Source organism: Oncorhynchus tshawytscha, linkage group LG19 (assembly GCF_018296145.1).
Source record: "Oncorhynchus tshawytscha isolate Ot180627B linkage group LG19, Otsh_v2.0, whole genome shotgun sequence".
Lineage (NCBI taxonomy): Eukaryota > Metazoa > Chordata > Actinopteri > Salmoniformes > Salmonidae > Oncorhynchus > Oncorhynchus tshawytscha.
The window spans coordinates 45,860,437-45,883,495 of record NC_056447.1 but is presented as its reverse complement, the minus strand read 5'-3'; the positions used below and the strand labels follow the sequence as shown (position 1 = coordinate 45,883,495).

At 43.4% G+C, this 23,059-nt stretch overlaps 1 protein-coding gene across 2 annotated transcripts in view; it reads left to right on the top strand.

The window, feature by feature from the left end:
* Positions 1–1,861: 1,861 nt before the first annotated feature.
* The window catches only part of met (MET proto-oncogene, receptor tyrosine kinase), a 90,564-nt gene continuing 69,366 nt past the window's right edge, over positions 1,862–23,059 (top strand). For both annotated transcript variants that reach the window (XM_042301757.1, XM_042301756.1), the window contains exons 1-2: positions 1,862–2,196; positions 4,754–5,987. In XM_042301757.1, coding sequence (XP_042157691.1) covers positions 4,755–5,987 — 1,233 coding nt within the window. In that variant the 5' untranslated portion in view covers positions 1,862–2,196; position 4,754. The remainder of the gene's footprint in view (positions 2,197–4,753; positions 5,988–23,059) is intronic.

Below are 23,059 nucleotides of genomic sequence, written 5' to 3'. Positions count from 1 at the left end.
CAAAAAATGTGTGTGACAATGTTGTTGAGAAAACTCACAATCCCATTGCAGCTGGTTGCCTTACAAATGTGTTTTGAATCAACATATTTGTAAACTTTTTTTTACAGTGTAGTAGTGGTAGTGTGTGTCATTCTTGTACCGTGTGTCATACAGGTTCCACATACCAACCACACAGTAATTGCAGTGTGAAGATATGAGGTTGACCACCCCAACTACCACCGAACTGACCTTTTCCTCCTCAACTGCTGTTCGGGGGAAGTGCTCCAGGTTGAATGGAATCCACCGTCAACACAGGAGCCACGGGCCTTCACCTCCACCCTTCAGACACACACACACACACACACACACACACACACACACACACACACACACACACACACACACACACACACACACACACACACACACACACACACACACACACACACACACACACACACACACACACACACACACACACACACACACACACACACACTTCTGTCAGAGCAGACACACCCATTGGTTACTGCATCAGACATACTGTACATAACTTGTGGTACTATAACACATAGCAAACAGACATGAGAAATGCACTATAAAACAAACAGAAGAGGAGTAGTATGATACACTACACTACGTAACTGTTGTTGAAGGAAGAAGAGTAGAGCTTTGATTCCCAGAGACATCAGCATGATGATGTAGGTACAGAACACTCTAAAATAATAGACTACAACTACTGCCATGTGGGTTGAAGACCATAGCAGGTTAACTGTGGTAAGTGTGCACATCACCCAAGCACATGGCACCTGATTCACATGTTACATTCACCAGTTTACCAGTCACTCGAATGAAGTCATCTGAAGGGCACTACTGTTATTCTCTATTTCTGTTGTCACTTGTTCCACTTCAGCATCTCCTTTTGAAGTCAAAATAACCTCACAGTCACTGTGGAAAGTGAATAGGATCCTACCTACTTATTACAGCTAACACCAGTATGCCTTTTCATTTAATTTTAAACTCTACACACTGTTATCTTGATTTCCAACTCCCTTTCATTCCAATTGCCTGGTTTCAGGAAGTAGGACAAAGGGATTGTTGTGCTGCCCACTGTGATTCATAGGTGACACACTCAGTTGGGTTAGTGTTCAAAATGTATCTCTTTATTTACGGCTGAGCGAGCCATTTTAACTTGACAAGCAGACTGAGTCAGTGGTCTTTCTTAGGGAGTGGAAATTCAGGTGGAATGTTAAATAGTTTTTCTAGTCTTCAACAGTTGCTTCAACAGCGATTTATACTGAGTGTACAAAACATTAAGGACACCTACTCTTTCCATGACATAGACTGGTAGTAGTTGGCAGGCACCCCGGTTTGTGTCAAGATATTTAAGTGCCTTTGAACAAGGTATGGTAGTAGGTGCCAGGCGCACCAGTGTATCAAGAACTGCAACGCTGCTGGGTTTTTCAAGCTCAACAGTTTCCTGTGTGTATCAAGAATGGTCCACCACCCAAATGACATCCAGACAACTTGACACAACTGTGGGAAGCATTGGAGTCAACATGGGCCAGCATCCCTGTGGAATGCTTTCTACACCTTGTGGAGGCCATTCCCAGACGAATTGAGGATGTTCTGAGGGTAGGGGGGGTGGGGTGCAACTCAATATTAGGAAGGCGTTATTCATTTTTTTGTACACACAGTATATAGGCTATTTTATTGACTTGTTATGACATAACGTAATTATTAACATACACTGTGGGGACCAAGCTAAAGACTAAACAGTCAAATGTACGGGTACCATCGATGAAACCCTATGAAATTCACCTGTGTGAACTCCCGCGCCTCACCACCTCTCGCAGCAGAGTCGTTTATAGAGGAGGAGCGCTACGAGAGCAGACAAAAAAACGGAGGGGGTTTGAATGCCAGTGTGCGTGATCTACACCTCACACTCCTGAGTCACACAGGTCCAAATCTTGTAAAACGGATTGAGAAACGGTCTTCTTGTGTCTGAGTAAAGGACAAACTTTTGTATTCTTTGTGAAAATAAAGAGAAAAGGGCAGAGTATTCAAAGTCAAACGCATCTTTTGCATATCAATTTGTTATTCGGCCGTCAAAAAGTCAATGCGCACAGTCTCTTGTGAGGAATCCTGAGTTGTGTAGCCTACTATGATTTGAAAGAAGAAACCCAAACATAACTGAGACAGTTGCCTAACTGACAGGTACGTTCTATTTTTGACAAATTTTGAATGTATACTTGGTTTAATTATGCTATTTAAGTTTGCTTGACTTTTAATTAGCCATATTAAAATTAGGCATCCACGAAACGCTCGTCAATACGCTTTTGCTCAGATGCGTATCAGAAAGCTAGCCAATGCTGAATACTTTAATTTATTGATTAAATGATAGTATTGTCCTAATAGCCTACGTTTTGCAATGATAAGCTTACACTAACCAACATCTCCAGAATAGCCTCACAGAATGTTCCGAGGATTTCTCTCAACAGTTTCTCTCATGAATCATTTCCCTCTCTTTAAATAACGATATATCCTCTAAGATTATGTTAATCAAATCTGTATTTACTTGTTACTTGCAATAACACCTATAAGAAATTAATTGTATCGGGACGGGACACGGGAGCAGGTGCGTGGTACATACAAAAAAAAAGGATCTTATCTAGAGCGACATACATTTTCATATTTTTTGTACTGGTCTCCCGTGGGAATCGCCATTCTCTACCAACTGAGCCACACGGGGACCAATACTGGTACAATCATATGGAGTCAATGAAATGTGTTTTCGTTCTTCACGCTTACTCATAATTGTTAGTAAAAAAACAAACTAGTCATTCCTCTAGTATGTGCACATGTCACTTTGACTCCCATCCATCGTTGAAAATAGTTTTGCATGAGGGGCCCCCATTTCCTCTCCATCACTAGAATTGTATATATTTGTCTGTGATGACCCCAAGTGTCCTAAAATAGAGAATCAGAACTCTGGACTGATGGTCAATAATGTTATTACATTCTTATAACAATGTAATGTTTTAGGGAGGTACAACTCATTGAGAAAACCCTTAGGTTCCAGGGGGTTAATCAATCACGTGTTTGCAGTAATCAAGAAAGGCTATGTAACATTGTATTGATATAAACATAGTTTTCATAGCCTATAGTGGCTACATATGTATTGGCTGCTGTGGAATCATCCATTTAAATATGATAGTGAGATTTATGAATTGTCTGGAAATATCAAGTACAAAACTGGCCTATAATAGAGAATCAACAACAATGTATTGTTAAATCAAGAAATATACTCCACTCAGGATATTAGGAAATGATGCTAAGGGGGTTCTCTCCTTGCTGACCTCCCCTGCTGTTTTTGTTGTCTTCCCACCACTTGTACAACATGTGCTGATATGGACCAAGCAGGCGAATCCCTACATGCAAATATTCTGATTAACTAGGGTCTGAAATCTCTCTCTTTCTCCACATCTATCTATCTATCTATCTATCTATCTATCTATCTATCTATCTATCTATCTATCTATCTATCTATCTATCTATCTATCTATCTATCTATCTATCTATCTATCTATCTATCTATCTATCTATCTATCTATCTATCTATCTATCTATCTATCTATCTATCTATCTATCTATCTATCTATCTATCTATCTATCTATCTATCTATCTATCTATCTATCTATCTATCTATCTATCTATCTATCTATCTATCTATCTATCTACCTACCTACCTACCTACCCCTCTCTCTCTCTCTCTCTCTCTCTCTCTCTCTCTCTCTCTCTCTCTCTCTCTCTCTCTTTGTCTCTGATTAACTAGGGTCTGAAATCTGTCTCTCTCCTCTCTCTCTCTCTCTCTCTTTCTTCCTTCCTTCTCTCTCTCTCTCTCTCTCTCTCTCTCTGACAGACCTTAAAAGCATTCCCCAGTGGATTGCCATTTAAGTGGCCTGCATTCCAACTATTTATCATTTTGTACAGCGCCCCACTCATAGTCCACCTGACTTGTTTTAATTGGGGTTCTAGCTACCACTCCTTTGGGGAAGTTTTCTAAACTTAGCTGTGTGGTTGGTTGGTTGCATCGCCCTACAGACCAGAGAGGGTTGCTGTATCCTCGGTGATTCACCCCATTGGGTCGCACTGTGGCCGGAATGGAACCAGAGATATGGAATTTGGAACCACCGAAGTGGTACTGAGTGTTGCTCGGTCAGCACTGCAGAACACTACTGCAATAAAACGTTATTGTCCGTCGGTCAACATGAGTTTCACTGACTGGCTTGTTCACAATAATAGAGAGTCATAGTAGAAGTGCTGATGTGTTTGATATTGAAGTGGGGCTCCATAATGCTCCCAAGTCATATCAGCATTTAGTGACAGCGATTTCACTGACGTGGTGCTGTGGTGGAGTGAGTAGACCACGGCTTTAGACCCAGACACACAGTCCCATTTATGAGCCTGACAAAGCAATAGTGATCCCTCTTGTTTTTCTAATCCCTATTTTTATCAAGAGAATGCTCCTTTTTCTCCACACCGCTCTGTCTGAACACGTGAGGGAAGTCTAGACGCCAACATTATTATGTTTGATGGTGTTTTCTTTGTGTTATTGTTATGAATGTCCTGAATAAGTCACCCCTCATTTTTCTCATTTCCTAACCTTAGTTGAATGAGATAATAAGTGGCTCTGGATAAGCCTGTCTGCTAATTGACTAAAACATACAGTGTAATGTAACTTCTCTCTTTCTGTGGCTTATTTTGGAACAGGATGAAGAATATCTGCTTGTTGGACATCGTGATCATCCTCTGGGCTCTGTGCTCCTCGAAGGTGAGAGGTCAATGTGATGAACCGGCCGAGAACTCCAAGCTCAACCTCTCTGTGACCTACAACCTGCCCAGCTTCGAGGCCGACTCCGCTATACAGAACCTGGTCACCTTCGAGGGGACGGTTTACGTTGGTGCTGTGAACAGGATCTATGCGCTGTCAGAGAACCTGACCAAGCTGTCGGAGTACTGGACCGGGCCAGTGTCAGAGGCTGGTGTCGAAAGGCAATGTGGCCCAAGTAGCCAGGAGGTAGCTGCTGGCAAGCCCAACGCTGTGTTGGACAACAATAACATGGCCCTGCTGGTGGAGCGTTACTATGACGATGAGCTGTTCAGCTGCAGCTCCGCGGACGCCGGTGTCTGCCGTCGCCACCTGCTGGTGGAGAGAGGGAATGTTTACAAGGAGGTGAACTGTATGTATTCACCCAAGACAGATGATGGAGGACAGCAGGGCTGTCCCGACTGTGTTACCAGCCCCCTGGGTTCCCGTGTGCTCAACATGGTGAGCGGAGGCGTGGTACGGTTCTTCGTAGGGAACTCGGAGATCACTGGAACTGGAAGTCCGTCCCGCATGACCTCCGACCCCCATGCCCAGCAGCCACAGCACCACACCATCTCAGTGCGTCAGATGAAAGAAACCCAAGATGGCTTCCGTTTCTTCTCCGACCAGTCCTACATGGACCTGGCCCCGGGCCTCCGCGGCGACCACCACCTGCGTTACGTCTACTCCTTCCAGAGCGGCAGCCACGCCTACTTCCTCACCGTGCAGCGTGAGGGCCGCAGCTCGCAGGTCTACCACACCCGCATCGTCCGCATGTGCGGCACCGACCCGGAGCTGCGGCGTTATGTGGAGATGCCCTTTGAGTGCATCCTGACGGAGAGGCGGCGGCGGCGGCGCTTGGCTAGCGTCGAGGTGTTTAATGTCCTCCAGGCAGCCCATGTGGCCGAGGCGGGCAGCGAGCTGAGGCAGGAGATGGGGCTGAAGGAAAGGGAGGACGTGCTGTTTGCTGCCTTCGCCCGATCCAAGCCAGACTCCCTGGAACCCACGGCCAGCTCGGCCGTCTGCGTCATCTCACTGGCAGACGTCAACAACTTCTTCAAGGATTTCATCCAGAAGTGCCACACCAAGCAGCCATACCACTTCACCGGCTCCGAGGAGAAACGCTGCTACAACGGGGTAAGAACTGAATAATAATGCACTATGAAAGTTATGTGTTATAGAATCAGTACAAATATGCTTCATCATATTTCGTAAATATGTTTTCCACTGTAATGTAGTTGTAGTTAGAGTACTGTTCAAGGGTATTATGGTCATTAGGTTATTTTCAGGATTTAAGAGTTAGAGAATTTGCTCCTGCAGCAACTACTGTATGTAGTTGACTTGAATTAAGCATGGATTTAGGAGAGTTAGTGAGACATGGTAATTCAATAAATTCAAGACTGTATCGATGATGAATCATTACGGGATGGAGTCCACTGTCTCCTTCTACCAGACCCTTCCTGTTGCTGTATGTCCATCTCTGCTCTGGAGCTCTTCACTTGGCTTCATGCCTCTCTTCTCCTCTTCTTTGTCTTCTCTTCTCTATCCATCCATCAGCATTGATGGGATCAATCGGTTAAATAATCTGATCAATAGGGACATGAATTGAACCACTGACGGCCCTTCTAGAGGTTCTGTCAATAGTCCTGTCAATATCTGTAGCAGCACTGAGCAGAGCACCCCCATGCCCTGACTTCATTATTATAAGACCTGGGTTCATTGTTAAGACAAACGCTTAATGTATCTTAAAGATTTCAAATAGTATTGGAACCCAGATCTGACTTTACCACATAGACATACAATAGAGCCAAAAACGTCACGACAACATACATAACTCAGGTCCACTCACTCCCTGAGAATGAGGATGTTAATAGTTTTTAATGATTATGTAGCTAAGTAGAGATACAGAGAGATGGGAGGGGAGGGGAGTGGGGCTTTAGTTAAGAATGCAGAGGGGGGAAATTGAATCATGGAATGCATTTCTGACTCTCAGCGATCCGTGATGAATCTGTGGTAAAATAACAGGAACTCAGCAGCTGCTGGGAGGAAGATGATACTATACCATGCTAGTGAAAGCTCTCTCTCTCTCTCTCTCTCTCTCTCTCTCTCTCTCTCTCTCAATTCAATTCAATTCAATTCAAGGGCTTTATTGGCATGGGAAACATGTGTTAACATTGCCAAAGCAAGTGAGGTAGATAATATATAAAGTGAATATATAAAGTGAAAAACAATCTCTCCCTCTCTCTCTCTCTCTCTCTCTCTCTCTCCCCCCTACTCTCCATCTCTCCCTTACTCTCCATCTCTCTCTCATCTCTCTCTCATCTCTCTCTCTCTCTCTCTCTCTCTCTCTCTCTCTCTCTGTTACTCTCCGTATCTCACTCTCTCTCTCTCTCTCTCCCCTTACTCTCCATCTTCCTCTCCCACTCTCTCTCTCTTTCTCTCTCTCTCTGTTACTCTCCGTCTCTCTCTCTCTCTCTCTCCCCCTTACTCTCCATCTCTCTCTCCCACTCTCTCTCTCTCTCTCTCTCTCTGTTACCCTCCGTCTCCCACTCTCTCTCTCCCCCTTACTCTCCATCTCTCTCTCACTCTCTCTCTCTCACTCTCTCAAAATAGTATTTACACACAAAAAGATGATGGCATGCTAGCTAGGCACATTTTTATCAGACATTATTTTTCACTGACTAATCAGGTGCCTTGAGGTGCAAGAGCCTCTACACTTAGTTATACTGGTGTAATAACTGAATCATACCTTCTAATAATTCCACAGTCAGAATTAAGCAGGTTTTTCAGATTATTTTTTTCAGATATTTGGTTTCTGTTTTAGATATCGTCATGCAGTCTTATTCATGTAGTCGATTTTAAATGTAATGTGTGAATTTTCTGCAGCCAAAAGAGCTTTTAACAGGTAAATGCTATCAGGGTTTCTCTTTTTGCTGATTACTTTAACAGCCATTAAAACATATTCCTTTGTGCTCTCAAGTCAAAACAACAAGTCATTTAAATGTTTAACCACCAGACCAACAGGTGTTTTTTAGACTTAAGGAGGGGTTAACTTGGCAGCAATGAGTATGAACGTACAATAACTGACCAACGGTCTCTTGCCCTGTTTTTGCTTTAAAGCCTGAAGGAGAAGAAGGATCTTATCCTAGTAGTTTTCTAATGGATTTATGGGTCATACTCAGTGGCATATGGCAAGTAGATCCTCTCTTTTATTCCATTGTAAGAGAACCAGATAAGCCAGGCCATGAAACAGTAAAAAGGAAACACACTAAAGAGGCTTAAGCTTTATCATCTGTTTAACTAAACGGCTGTAGTTCTGAAGAAGACCTGGAATAGGAATGGAAAGGAGGGTTGGAGAAGCGAGCCGATGCAAGAGTATGTTTGATGATTTAAGTGGTGGTTGTTAACTCCACCGAGCCTCTTAACTCCCAGCTACGGACCCATAGGGCTCTGGTCAAAAGTAGTGCACTATTAAGGGAAAACAGTGCCGTTTGGGACTCAACCCTAGTGTAGGGGGTCAGATATGATAAATGATCTAATGATAAGTGGCTCTGTCATCTTGTCCATGTGTTAGAGGCTAGAGTAAGTCTGTTTTCAGTAGCTGCTCATTGCCTCTCTCGCTGCAGGCTTATTATGGTCTGGCTGTTTGTTACTTACCAGAAACACAAACCATCTAGAATGCTAATGAAAGAATAATAACTTGTCCTCTCAATAGACTTATACACACAAACGTCAAGGAGTTTCAAAGTGCTTCTTAAAACTACTGATGGGATTATACATCAGACTTCGGCTTGACAAGGAGTACGGTTACATGCACTCAATAATGTGATTATTGTGGATAGTCAGATGAATATAATAGTTTGATTAAAATGTTTACGTGCTTTGCAAGACACACAATTGCCCAAGTAATCCTGTTTACATGGACACATCTGAAATCAGGCTACCTGATGGCAGTCTGATAAATGCAGAAAATCGGCAATCACAATAAATGTTGTACCACAGCGAACATGCTATTTTTGGGAAGGGTATTTGATTCTGTGTTTGGACATATAGAGTTTGTATGTGAAAACTACTTCTATGACACATGCATACAGTTGTTCCGAACTCACTTCACTTGTGCTAAAGAGGGAGGCTTGCTCGGCTGGTGCTAGCACATGTAGATCAAATACACAGCTGGAACGCCAATGAAGGTGTTTACATGTCTTAACAATTTGAAAAATTGCTCAGAAATCCAGGTGTTTTAATCGGCGTATGCTGACTTTGATTTTTTACCTTACGCTGATTTAAGATCAGCAGAGTAAGGCGTTTAAATGACTAATGCCATACTCAGCCTACTGCCATAATCATTTTAATATCGAATTATTAGTGTGCATATAAACGCACTAATGTTTATTTGGGATTTTTTTTACTAGACATTTTGCTGAGTAATGGTAATGGAAGTAAGTTTTTACTAGACATTTTGCTGAGTAATGGTAATGGAAGTAAGTTTTTACTAGACATTTTGCTGAGTAATGGTAATGGAAGTAAGTTTTTACTAGACATTTTGCTGAGTAATGGTAATGGAAGTAAGTTTTTACTAGACATTTTGCTGAGTAATGGTAATGGAAGTAAGTTTTTACTCGACATTTTGCTAAGTAATGGTAATGGAAGCGAGTGAGAGATGGTAAGGACTTGGAATGGCACCAATAGACAAAGACAGGGAGGCATCATCACTCAAGTTTAATAACGGATGTAGGTTACATTGCAACTACGACGTTGCGCCGTGCATAAGAACAGTTATATAGCATCTATAGAACAGCCCATAGCCGTGGTATATTGGCCATATACCACACCCTCTCGGGCCTTATTGCTTAATTAGATTACCATTGATTTCTTAAAACCCTCCCATCGCTGATTGCTTTTAAATTTAATCTGAAGCCTGATTGATAGTATGTGTGTAATATAATTCACATGGAAGAGGGTTTTGATCGACAGTCATTTTAATTAGCAGTACTGTTTAAATGAACATGTTTTAAATTGTGGCTTTAAGAAAGTAAACAAAAACTAGTGACATAGAGAGGCATTGATTTTATGTTACTTTGTAAAAAAGAAAGCGTAATAATTTCTGATTATGAAATTTAACAAGGATATATGTCTGTATATACCCAACATCCAACGCATTACATAAGTATAAATAGTATCCATTTAACAGTTGAGTGAGTGCTACTGCTGCCTTTGAGATGCCACCCACTGCTTCCCACATGCCTGAGCCTGTTCATGCCTGGCCTGAACTGCCTGAACTGCTGCTGTGGCAGAACCAACCCAGGACTGCATCCAAGATGCACCCTTTTCTCTATATAGTGCACTACTTTGGACAGGGACAATAGGGAACAAGGTGCCATCATGGAGTGGTTCAGGTCATATCTCGCCAGGTGGGAGAGAGGGAGAGGATCAACATCACTTCACTGGAGAAATTAACAAAATCATAAAAATACAGGAATGTTCCTGCCCTGCCCTGTTTCCATCCCCTTTATAATCTCACAATCTGGGGTTTGATAAGGTAGGGTAGATGTGTATGTATCTGGGGTTTGATAAGGTAGGGTAGATGTGTATGTATCTGGGGTTTGATAAAGTAGGGAAGATGTGTATTGATCTGGGGTTTGATAAGGTAGGGTAGATGTGTATGTATCTGGGGTTTGATAAAGTAGGGAAGATGTGTATTGATCTGGGGTTTGATAAGGTAGGGTAGATGTGTATGTATCTGGGATTTGATAAGGTAGGGCAGATGTGTATTGATCTGGGGTTTGATAAGGTAGGGTAGATGTGTATGTATCTGGGGTTTGATAAGGTAGGGTAGATGTGTATGTATCTGGGGTTTGATAAAGTAGGGAAGATGTGTATTGATCTGGGGTTTGATAAAGTAGGGAAGATGTGTATTGATCTGGGGTTTGATAAGGTAGGGTAGATGTGTATGTATCTGGGGTTTGATAAGGTAGGGTAGATGTGTATGTATCTGGGGTTTGATAAGGTAGGGTAGGTGTATATTTAAATCAAATCAAATCAAATCAAATTTTATTTGTCACATACACATGGTTAGCAGATGTTAATGCGAGTGTAGCGAAATGCTTGTGCTTCTAGTTCCGACAATGCAGTAATAACCAACAAGTAATCTAGCCAACAATTCCAAAACTACTACCTTATAGACACAAGTGTAAGGGGATAAATAATATGTACATAAGGATATATGAATGAGTGATGGTACAGAGCGGCATAGGCAAGATACAGTAGATGGTATTGAGTGCAGTATATACATATGAGATGAGTATGTAAACAAAGTGGCATAGTTAAAGTGGCTAGTGATACATGTATTACATAAGGATGCAGTAGATGATATAGAGTACAGTATATACGTATACATATGAGATGAATGATGTAGGGTATGTAAACATTATATTAGGTAGCATTGTTTAAAGTGGCTAGTGATATATTTTACATAATTTCTCATCAATTCCCATTATTAAAGTGGCTGGAGTTGAGTCAGTGTGTTGGCAGCAGCCACTCAATGTTAGTGGTGGCTGTTTAACAGTCTGATGGCCTTGAGATAGAAGCTGTTTTTCAGTCCTCTCGGTCCCAGCTTTGATGCACCTGTACTGACCTCGCCTTCTGGATGATAGCGGGGTGAACAGGCAGTGGCTCGGGTGGTTGTTGTCCTTGATGATCTTTATGGCCTTCCTGTAACATTGGGTGGTGTAGGTGTCCTGGAGGGCAGGTAGTTTGCCCCCGGTGATGCGTTGTGCAGACCTCACTACCCTCTGGAGAGCCTTACGGTTGTGGGCGGAGCAGTTGCCGTACCAGGTGGTGATACAGCCCGACAGGATGCTCTCGATTGTGCATCTGTAGAAGTTTGTGAGTGCTTTTGGTGGACAAGCCGAATTTCTTCAGCCTCCTGAGGTTGAAGAGGCGCTGCTGCGCCTTCTTCACGATGCTGTCTGTGTGGGTGGACCAATTCAGTTTGTCTGTGATGTGTACCGAGGAACTTAAAACTTACTACCCTCTCCACTACTGTTCCATCGATGTGGATAGGGGGGTGTTCCCTCTGCTGTTTCCTGAAGTCCACAATCATCTCCTTAGTTTTGTTGACGTTGAGTGTGAGGTTATTTTCCTGACACCACACTCCGAGGGCCCTCACCTCCTCCCTGTAGGCCGTCTCGTCGTTGTTGGTAATCAAGCCTACCACTGTTGTGTCGTCCGCAAACTTGATGATTGAGTTGGAGGAGTGCGTGGCCACGCAGTCGTGGGTGAACAGGGAGTACAGGAGAGGGCTCAGAACGCACCCTTGTGGGGCCCCAGTGTTGAGGATCAGCGGGGTGGAAATGTTGTTGCCTACCCTCACCACCTGGGGGCGGCCCATCAGGAAGTCCAGTACCCAGTTGCACAGGGCGGGGTCGAGACTCAGGGTCTCGAGCTTGATGACGAGCTTGGAGGGCACTATGGTGTTAAATGCCGAGCTGTAGTCGATGAACAGCATTCTCACATAGGTATTCCTCTTGTCCAGATGGGTTAGGGCAGTGTGCAGTGTGGTTGAGATTGCATCGTCTGTGGACCTATTTGGGCGGTAAGCAAATTGGAGTGGGTCTAGGGTGTCAGGTAGGGTGGAGGTGATATGGTCCTTGACTAGTCTCTCAAAGCACTTCATGATGACGGAAGTGAGTGCTACGGGGCGGTAGTCGTTTAGCTCAGTTACCTTAGCTTTCTTGGGAACACACGCACATACACTAGCCTAGCACTACACTAGCCTAAGCATACACTAGCCTAGGCATACACTAGCCTAGGCATACACTAGCCTAGCACTACACTAGCCTAGCACCACTGATTTACAGTTTGTGCTTGTGTGTGCTCTGCGTCTATGAGCGATACTAATCTCTGTATGAGGTTCAGCTTGAGATTTTGTGGTTGTTTTCCCAAAGCTGCATCTGTTTCACCCCCCCAGCCCCACCCACCCCCACTCCCGAGTGGTGCAGTGTTCTAAGGCGCTGCATCTCAGTGCTTGAGGCATCACTACAGACACCCTGGTTTGAATCCAGGCTGTATCACAACCGGCCATGATTGGGAGTCCTATTGGGCGGCACACAATTGGCCCAGAGTCGTCTGGGTTTGGTCGGTGTAGGCCGTCATTGTAAATATGAATTTGTTCTTAACTGACTTGCCTAGTTAAATAATGGTTAAATTAAAAAAATGACAAATAATAAAATAAACACACGCACATACACTAGCCTAGTACTACACTAGCCTAGCACTACACTAGCCCAGGCATACACTAGCCTAGGCATACACTAGCCTAGCCATACACTAGCCTAGACATACACTAGCCTAGCACTACACTAGCCTAGACATACACTAGCCTAGCACTACACTAGCCTAGACATACATTAGCCTAGCACTACACTAGCCCAGGCATACACTAGCCTAGGCATACACTAGCCTAGCCATACACTAGCCTAGACATACGGTAGCCTAGCACTACACTAGCCTAGACATACACTAGCCTAGCACAACACTAGCCTAGCACTACACTAGCCCAGGCATACACTAGCCTAGCCATACACTAGCCTAGGCATACACTAGCCTAGCCATACACTAGCCCAGGCATACACTAGCCCAGGCATACACTAACCTAGCCATACACTAGCCTAGCCATACATTAGCCTAGCCATACACTAGCCTAGGCATACACTAGCCTAGGCATACACTAGCCTAGCCATACATTAGCCTAGCCATACACTAGCCTAGGCATACACTAGCCTAACCATACACTAGCCCAGGCATACACTAGCCCAGGCATACACTAGCCTAGCCATACACTAGCCTAGGCATACACTAGCCTAGCCATACACTAGCCCAGGCATACACTAGCCTAGCCATACACTAGCCTAGCCATACACTAGCCTAGGCATACACTAGCCTAGGCATACACTAGCCTAGGAATACACTAGCCTAGGCATACACTAGCCTAGGCAATACACTAGCCTAGGCATACACTAGCCTAGGCATACACTAGCCTAGGCATACACTAGCCCAGGCATACACTAGCCCAGGCATACACTAGCACTAGCCATACACTAGCCTAGGAATACACTAGCCTAGCCATACACTAGCCCAGGCATACACTAGCCTAGCCATACACTAGCCTAGCCATACACTAGCCTAGGCATACACTAGCCTAGGAATACACTAGCCTAGCCATACACTAGCCTAGGCATACACTAGCCTAGAAATACACTAGCCTAGGCATACACTAGCCTAGCCCATATGGCTGTGTGGTAAGAGCAGGGTGAAAGACCAACCCGCTGCAGCTGCATGCTCTCTCAGGCCCCTCCACCCTCTCAGTTCAGTGAGTCGTTCCCAGTATGAGCCCAGCCCAGTACAGTGTGTCATGGGTTGGCCGTGCCCAGACAGGCTCCATGTGTGAGGAGAGGCTGTGCCCCAGGAGCTAGATACCACCAGAGACTTGCTGACTGGCACGCTAGCCACCTGGCATCCCGCTGCTGACTGATTGACTGTCTTCAAAATCTGTCTCTGGAGGAGAATAGAATAGAAACACAGTAGAAACACTTTGGGACAAGGTCATTGAGACAATATGTATGTATGACATACAATTAGTCAACTAGTCCATAATGAAGTGGAACAGTTCACTAACTGTGTTTCATACGTACCTATTGTCTCAAATTCATAGTAGGCTAATTTGGAAAGCTTACCTGACTGTACCTGTATGTTGTAGACATAATATTCACTTAGTAGCCTATGACTTAGTATTGACTAACTCCGCAATATACAGAGAGGATCAGTGGGTCAATATTCAGGAAAATAAGTGATTACATAAGATTGTCCTTTTGGTCAAGCGATGCTGACATTATCAAACTGGACTTTAATTCTAAATAGTTGAAAATAGATATGTTCAGGAAGCTGTTTATTTAAGGAATTCTCCATGGCTGGTGTGCTTGCTCAGTTACCATCTGCAGGTATTTCCTGGAAATAATCAGGCTGTTTTCTGTGGTAAATGTCTGTTTGTTTTTAGCAGTATGTTAATCATTAGCGAGGGGTCTCCATCCTCTGTTCCCTGTGACTTGTTTGGAAAAAACAACATTGCTTAGTGTGTGTGTGTGCTGCTTGACTGTTTGTGACGTTGGTGTTGTGTGAACACCTTATCTTCATAACCCAGATAAAGAAAGAGCAGGAACTTGTCAAAACGTCTCCCTCCGCTTGCAACCTGTCTCTCTCCCAGAGGGAAAGCACATACTGGAATTGCCCTAACACCGATCCCTGCTGCACACCGCTCCTCTTCACGTCAAGGCTGTGTGCGGCATGTCAACTTACCTTTCTGCCATAGCGCTACAAATGAGATATATTCTCCTCACATCACGTCTTCCTTTTTTCATCCACCTATCTAAGCAGGGATTTTTAAAACACCTACTTTATGACTTATGATGTATTTACCTATTGTCCCTAAGGCTCCACGCTTGTTTAGAGTCAGATGTGAAGCAGAGGAGCTTTGTTCAGTTGAGCTTAGCTATGAGTCAAGGCCCCAGAACTGCTTCCTAATCAGTCACTCACAATTCCTCCTCCACACATTAATATCCTGCTTTCTGGTGGAATACCTGCTATGCTATGTGGACACACTTGTCTTTCAATCACCCACGCCCCCATTTCTGCATGAGAGACCAAACTCAATCTCCTACCCCCCGGCCACAAGCCACCCTCCTGACCAGTGCCCTCACCTCGACCCCTACTCCCTCCCCCAATGCCCTCTCATTTCCTTACTCTCCCTTAAAGCATTATCTCCCATGCAGTCTGAACTGGCTTCATGAAGGGCCAGGGTTTTTATCACCAAGGTCGGTGGAGTAGTTGAGAGGTAAACGATCTTGTTTGCTAGGCCAGCCGGTGCACCTGGTGGGCACAGGAGCCCAGGCCAGCACCACATCATTAACCTCAGCCAGACTTCTATGGACTCTACGGACGCATGGATTGCTGGACATCTCCATTGCTGTCACAGATGTCATATAGTTGTTCCTCCCTAGCCGCATGCAGCAGATACAGTTGAAGTCGGAAGTTTACATACACCTCAGCCAAATACATTTAAACTCAGTTTTTCACAATTCCTGACATTTAATCCAAGTAAAAATTCCCTGTTTTAGGTCAGTTAGGATCACCACATTATTTTAAGAATGTGAAATGTCAGAATAATAGTAGAGAGGATGATTTATTTCAGATTTGATTTCTTTCATCACATTCCCAGTGGGTCAGAAGTTTACATACACTCAATTAGTATTTGGTAGCGTTGCCTTTAAAATGGTTTAACTTGGCTCAAACGTTTCAGGTCGCCTTCCACAAGCTTCCCACAATAAGTTGGGTGAATTTTGGCCCATTCCTCCTGACAGAGATGGTGTAACTGGTTTGTAGGCCTCCTTGCTCGCACACGTTTTTTCAGTTCTGCCCACAAATCTTCTATAGGATTGAGGTCAGTGCTTTGTGATGGCCACTCCAATACCTTGACTTTGTTATACTTAAGCCATTTTGCCACAACTTTGGAAGTATGCTTGGGGTCATTATCCATTTGGAAGACCCATTTGCGGCCAAGCTTTAACTTCCTGACTGATGTCTTGAGATGTTGCTTCAATATATCCATGTAATTTTCCTCCCTCATGATGCCATCTATTTTGTGAAGTGCACCAGTCCCCCCTGCAGCAAAGCACCCCCACAACATGATGCTGCCACCCCCGTGCTTCACGGTTGGGATGGAGTTCTTCGGCTTGCAAGCCACCCCCCTTTTCCTCCAAACACAACGATGGTCATTATGGCCAAACAGTTCTGTTTTTGTTTCATCAGGCCAGAGGACATTTCTCCAAAAAGTATGATCTTTGTCCCCATTAGTAAGTTGCAAACCGTAGGTTGGCTTTTTTTATGGTGGTTTTGGAGCAGTGGATTCTTCCTTGCTGAGCGGCCTTTCAGATTATGTCGATATAGGACTCGTTTTACTGTGGATATAGATACTTTTGTACCTGTTTCCTCCTGCATCTTCACAAGGTCCTTTGCTGTTGTTCTGGGATTGATATGCACTTTTCGCACCAAACTACGTTCATCTCTAGGAGACAGAACGCGTCTCCTTCCTGAGTGGTATGATGGCTGCGTGGTCCCATGGTGTTTATACTTTCGTACTATTGTTTGTACAGATGGACGTGGTACCTTCAAGCGTTTTGAAATTGCTACCAAGGATGAACCAAACTTGTGGAGGTCTACAATTTTATTTCTGAGGTCTTGGCTGATTTCTTTTGATTTTCCCATGATGTCAAGCAAAGAGGCACTGAGTTTGAAGGTAAGCCTTGAAATACATTCACAGGTACACCTCCAATTGACTTAAATTATGTCAATTAGCCTATCAGAAGCTTCTAAAGCCATGACATCATTTTATGTAATTTTCGAAGCTGTTTAAAGGCACAGTCAACTTAGTGTATGTAAACTTCTGACCCACTGGAATTATGATTACAGTGAATTATACGTGAAATAATCTGTCTGTAAACAATTGTTGGAAAAATGAATTGTGTCATGCACAAAGTAGATGTCATAACCTACTTGCCAAAACTGTAGTTTGTTAACAAGAAATGTGTGGAGTGGTTGAAAAACAAGTTTGAATGACTCCAACCTAAATGTATGTAAACTTCCGACTTCAACTGTACATGACAGAAGTGTCCGCTCGCACCCAGACCTTTGATCTTTCAACTGTGAACCGATGATGTATTGACAAAAGCAAGCCTTTAACCAAACTCTCCTTTGAAAGATTTGATATTTCAGGGTTAAGTTTAGATGAATCTTGAATACATCTGAACCTTGGTTAAGATGACTTGATGAAATGTAAAGTGGAATTAAAGTCATTCCGGGCCAAGATATGCTCTGACTCTGGCCTTTAGCTGAGGCTAAACCCCCAGCCATTCCATTCAGCTATAGTAATCCCCACACAATGGAGCCAAGGGATTGTGTCTGAATGTGTACTCAAGTAATGGAGGGGAGAGAATAGAAAGACACCCCCTCACCTGCTAACCTTTCAATCCCCATCCCACCCATGCTTGTGTGGTTTTTATCACCCTGTCGCGCTCACATACAATGCATCACCAAACAGAGAGGAAGGCTATCTATGTAGTCAATCCCCAGGATACCATTCATATTGGGACAGGAGGCTTTGAAGGAGGTGGATGAGGACAGGGCAAGCTCACACCTGAGAGAGTCTGAGGCATTTTTTCTTGAAATTGAATGTTGTATTTTATTGTCAAAAACCTCCCCCTCTTTCACCAGCTACTAGACTCTGTCAACTCTGACAAGATTACTTAGTCTTTATGGTTGACACGCCCTGACCTTAGTATTCTTTGTTTTCTTTATTATTTTGGTTAGGTCAGGGTGTGACATGGGTGATATGTGTGTTTTTTGTCTCATCTAGGATGTTTGGACTGTCTAGGGGTTTTGTAGATTTATGGGGTTGTTACCATCTAGGTGTTTATGTAGGTCTATGGTTGCCTATATTGGTTCTCAATTAGAGGCAGGTGTTTATCGTTGTCTCTGATTGGGAACCATATTTAGGCAGCCTTCTTCTCTGGGTTTTTGTGGGTTATTGTCTATGTTATACGTTAGAACATTGTTTATATAGCGGTCATGGTCGTTTTGTTGAAGTGTTCTTTGTGTTCTTCATTAATAAAGAAGAATATATTCTAACCACGCTGCGCTTTGGTCTACTCCATACGACGATCGTGACAATGGTTTAGGGATTGTGTCAAAAATATATAAATATATTGTTTTTACAGTTCTCAGAACACATATAGGCTGTTTTATTTAGATTTTTATAGGAAGACAAAATACCTTTTCATAGTGTTTGTTTGTAAACTAACTCAAGCAGTTCATTTTAGTTTTTTTCTAACAAGAACAGATAGCTTTTTTCAGTTCATGTGACAGTGAGCCTGATTGACACGGTGATGTTCAGTCATTTTTCATAAGAAGATGCATATATACCCTGGCTACGCTGACTCTCAATAGGAGAAACCAACAAGACGTATTTAGGTCATGTATTATTCTGACATTAATCCCTGAAGACCTCTGGTGTGTGTGTGTGTGTGTGTGTGTGTGTGTGTGTGTGTGTGTGTGTGTGTGTGTGTGTGTGTGTGTGTGTGTGTGTGTGTGTGTGTGTGTGTGTGTGTGTGTGTGTGTGTGTGTGTGTGTGTGAAAAATACTGTGAAGTGAGATGCCAACTTCCAGGAGTTTATGAGTGTGAAAAGCAGCAACAATTATGCATTTCTGCACTGCCTACCATTCCTCTGTGGACTGGGGCTATTCCCATTGTCAGTTTTCCTTTTGTTGTATGTTTTTGTTTTTTTACAGACTTTACCATGTAGTATTTAGCTGGAGCACAAATAGTGCATCATAAAAATACCAAAGTCCACCACCACCTGCAGGTTGTCTTGAAATACATCAGAATATAATAGGTTTGTGTTGGTTTGTTCCCAGTTTATGTTGATTTTTAAAGCTGCGTTCCAGTTAAACTAACAGTATGTGTCCGCTGTGGGTTTTTTTTGTGATTCGGTGACCCCATTTGTATTTCCACAAGGCCTTGACCTTTTTGTTTAAACAAAATGTGTTTTGTGTGTTTTTAGCTTGGGTGTTTATTTGTGTGTGGAGGGGTGGTTTGCATGTCTCTTTGTGTAAGTGTGACTGTGTTTTGAGAGAAATATGAACTTGTATGTGTTAAAAAGCGTTTTCCCAAAGGGATTGTTTTCCTTTTTGCGTTGCCATGTTCCAAATTGTGAGGCGGTGTTTCTCACCTGTGCTCTCTCTGGGTGCTAGCTGGAATGAGTATGAACACGCTCCCCTTCTGCCAGTACTAGCTGAGCAACCAGTGACCTAATAGTCATCCAGAGCTGGGCAGGCAGAAGAAGAGCAGAGAGTGGAGGAGGTCTAGTTAGGGTCAGACCCCGTGTCAATAGAGAAAACAAAATGTTATGCACATCCCAAACTTGATAAGATAAAAAAGAACAAAGAAATTGGCGTGTACACAGACTATTGCTGCTCCCCAGTGCTCCAGTGATCCTCAGGCCGTGTTAAACCTCCACTGATAAGCTATGCTCTCAAACCCAGAGCCCAGATACAGTGTATATTTCCCTGGCCCTGTTTACAACTCTGGGATATCTGGCTACCCATAAACTGCCAGCTGTTGGAACTGCTGTTGGAACCTTGTCTCATATACAGTAAGCTAACGTCGTAAGCTAATGTGTCATTTCAGCTGGCTCCTAGCCGAGCTCGGCTAGGCAAACCGAACAAGTGTGCTCACATACTCCCTTAAAATAACTTTGCTTGAAAAATGAGAAAAAAATGGCAATAGTACTGTTTGTCCATTATACGCTTCCTTAAAATAGTCAGAATTAATCTAAGATAACTTCAAGAAATCTGTTATTAATTTTGAAGTTTTTGCAGAGGAGATCTTGGTGCAGTATTTTTCCAGTGAAAAATATGCATGAGGACGAGTCGTCTCTCATTGAATGACAACAGGCACTTCGCTGAAGAATCCCTACTGTTAACCAATCGAAGATGAGAGGGCGTAGACTTCGGCTTGCCTCGAGAATTTTTTTGTGTCCCCGAAGAGCCGACAACAAACAAAAATGTAAAAAAATGTCATGATAATATATGTCCGAACTGTTCCAAACTGTTTCAGCTGGGAAACATGTCCGAACTGTTCCAAACTGTTTCAGCTGGGAAACATGTCCGAACTGTTCCAAACTGTTTCAGCTGGAAACATGTCCGAACTGTTCCAAACTGTTTCAGCTGGAAAACATGTCCGAACTGTTCCAAACTGTTTCAGCTGGAAACATGTCCGAACTGTTCCAAACTGTTTCAGCTGGAAACATGTCCGAACTGTTCCAAACTGTTTCAGCTGGAAACATGTCCGAACTGTTCCAAACTGTTTCAGCTGGAAACATGTCCGAACTGTTCCAAACTGTTTCAGCTGGGAAACATGTCCGAACTGTTCCAAACTGTTTCAGCTGGAAAACATGTCCGAACTGTTCCAAACTGTTTCAGCTGGGAAACATGTCCGAACTGTTCCAAACTGTTTCAGCTGGGAAACATGTCCGAACTGTTCCAAACTGTTTCAGCTGGGAAACATGTCCGAACTGTTCCAAACTGTTTCAGCTGGAAACATGTCCGAACTGTTCCAAACTGTTTCAGCTGGAAACATGTCCGAACTGTTCCAAACTGTTTCAGCTGGAAAACATGTCCGAACTGTTCCAAACTGTTTCAGCTGGAAAACATGTCCGAACTGTTCCAAACTGTTTCAGCTGGAAAACATGTCCGAACTGTTCCAAACTGTTTCAGCTGGAAAACATGTCCGAACTGTTCCAAACTGTTTCAGCTGGAAAACATGTCCGAACTGTTCCAAAATGTTTCAGCTGGAAACATGTCCGAACTGTTCCAAAATGTTTCAGCTGGAAACATGTCCGAACTGTTCCAAACTGTTTCAGCTGGGAAACATGTCCGAACTGTTCCAAACTGTTTCAGCTGGGAAACATGTCCGAACTGTTCCAAACTGTTTCAGCTGGGAAACATGTCCGAACTGTTCCAAACTGTTTCAGCTGGGAAACATGTCCGAACTGTTCCAAACTGTTTCAGCTGGAAAACATGTCCGAACTGTTCCAAACTGTTTCAGCTGGGAAACAACCGTGTGTGGAAAATCCGTCTTCCTTTGCTCTGCAGTGGCCCTCAAATCCTCAAGAAATAAGAGCCAGAGACACATGCAAACACAATTACACACACACAAAGAGAGAGCCCAAAACACAGTGTGTGTTGAGTAGTGGAGTGCTGGTGTTTATGGCCTGGAGGAAGGAGCAGGCTTTCAGACTTTTCACTTTACCAAGAAGTCATCACTAAGATTCCTCTGCCAAGCGTTTTGCTACTCGCTGGTCGGCCAGGTGGAATTGATTAGTCCAGTCTACTACTAACTGAGAAACAGGAATTCAATTTAAATTCAAACAGTTTGGCAGGAATTAGATATAAAACATATCAGTTTGGGTCTTGGCTCTTTGAAAAGGAGTTATGCTCTTTTGGAATCGTGCATGTTGAAACTGTTATCTTTTCTTAATACACCTACTCTTTAGGGAGCATAGGTCCTTGACAACTCGTCTCCAGAATGCTCTGTTCTGGGCAAATCCCTGTCCTTATACCAGAGTCAATTGATGTCCTGTAGGAGACAGAGAGGTGGTTCATGATGGAAAGGATTCCCTCTATGAGTCTCTTCTGTCTGTCTGTGGTAATCAGTGAAGGTGGGTTAGCATTAATGCTAATAATGCAAGACGGGTAAATGATGGTCGCAAACTGTGCTCAGCCGGCTGCCCCAACACTAAATGATCCCAGATTTGCATTGGTCAGTTTGGTCTAATTTAATTAACATGCTGGCGACTGCCTGGCATGCCACAGTAGATATGTTGGATGGACTGGCAGGACTATCTGTCAGAGAGAGGAGAAGAGGGCTCCAGCTATTGAGGAATGTGTAATCTCAAAATCCCAAAATCCCCTTGATATGCAAGACCAAAAGTAGCTGTGTCAAGCTTAAGGGACAAATCATTAGTAACTGCATTCTTAAAGATGATCTTATATTCTCCATGATGAGCCAGAGAGAGAGAGAGTAGGAGAGTGAGAGAGTAGGAGAGAGAGAGTAGGAGGGAGAGAGAGAGAGAGAGAGAGCGAGCCCCAGGACAGCAACAGAATTAGACCCAACCAAATCATGAGAAAACAAAAAGACAATTACTTGACACATTGGAAAGAATTAACAAAAAAACAGAGCAAACTAGAATGCTATTTTTCCATAAACAGAGAGTACACAGAGGCAGAATACCAGACCACTGTGACTGACCCTAAGCAGAGAGTACACAGAGGCAGAATACCTGACCACAGTGACTGACCCAAAATTAAGGAAAGCTTTGACTATGTACAGACTCAGTGAGCATAGCCTTGCTATTGAGAAAGGCCGCCATAGGCAGATCTGGCTGTCAAGAGAAGACAGGCTTTGTGCTCACTGCCCACAAAATGAGGTGGAAACTGAGCTGCACTTCCTAACCTCCTGCCAAATGTATGACCATATTAGAGACACATATTTCCCTCAGATTACACAGACCCACAAAGAATTAGAGAAAAAAACCTCCCAT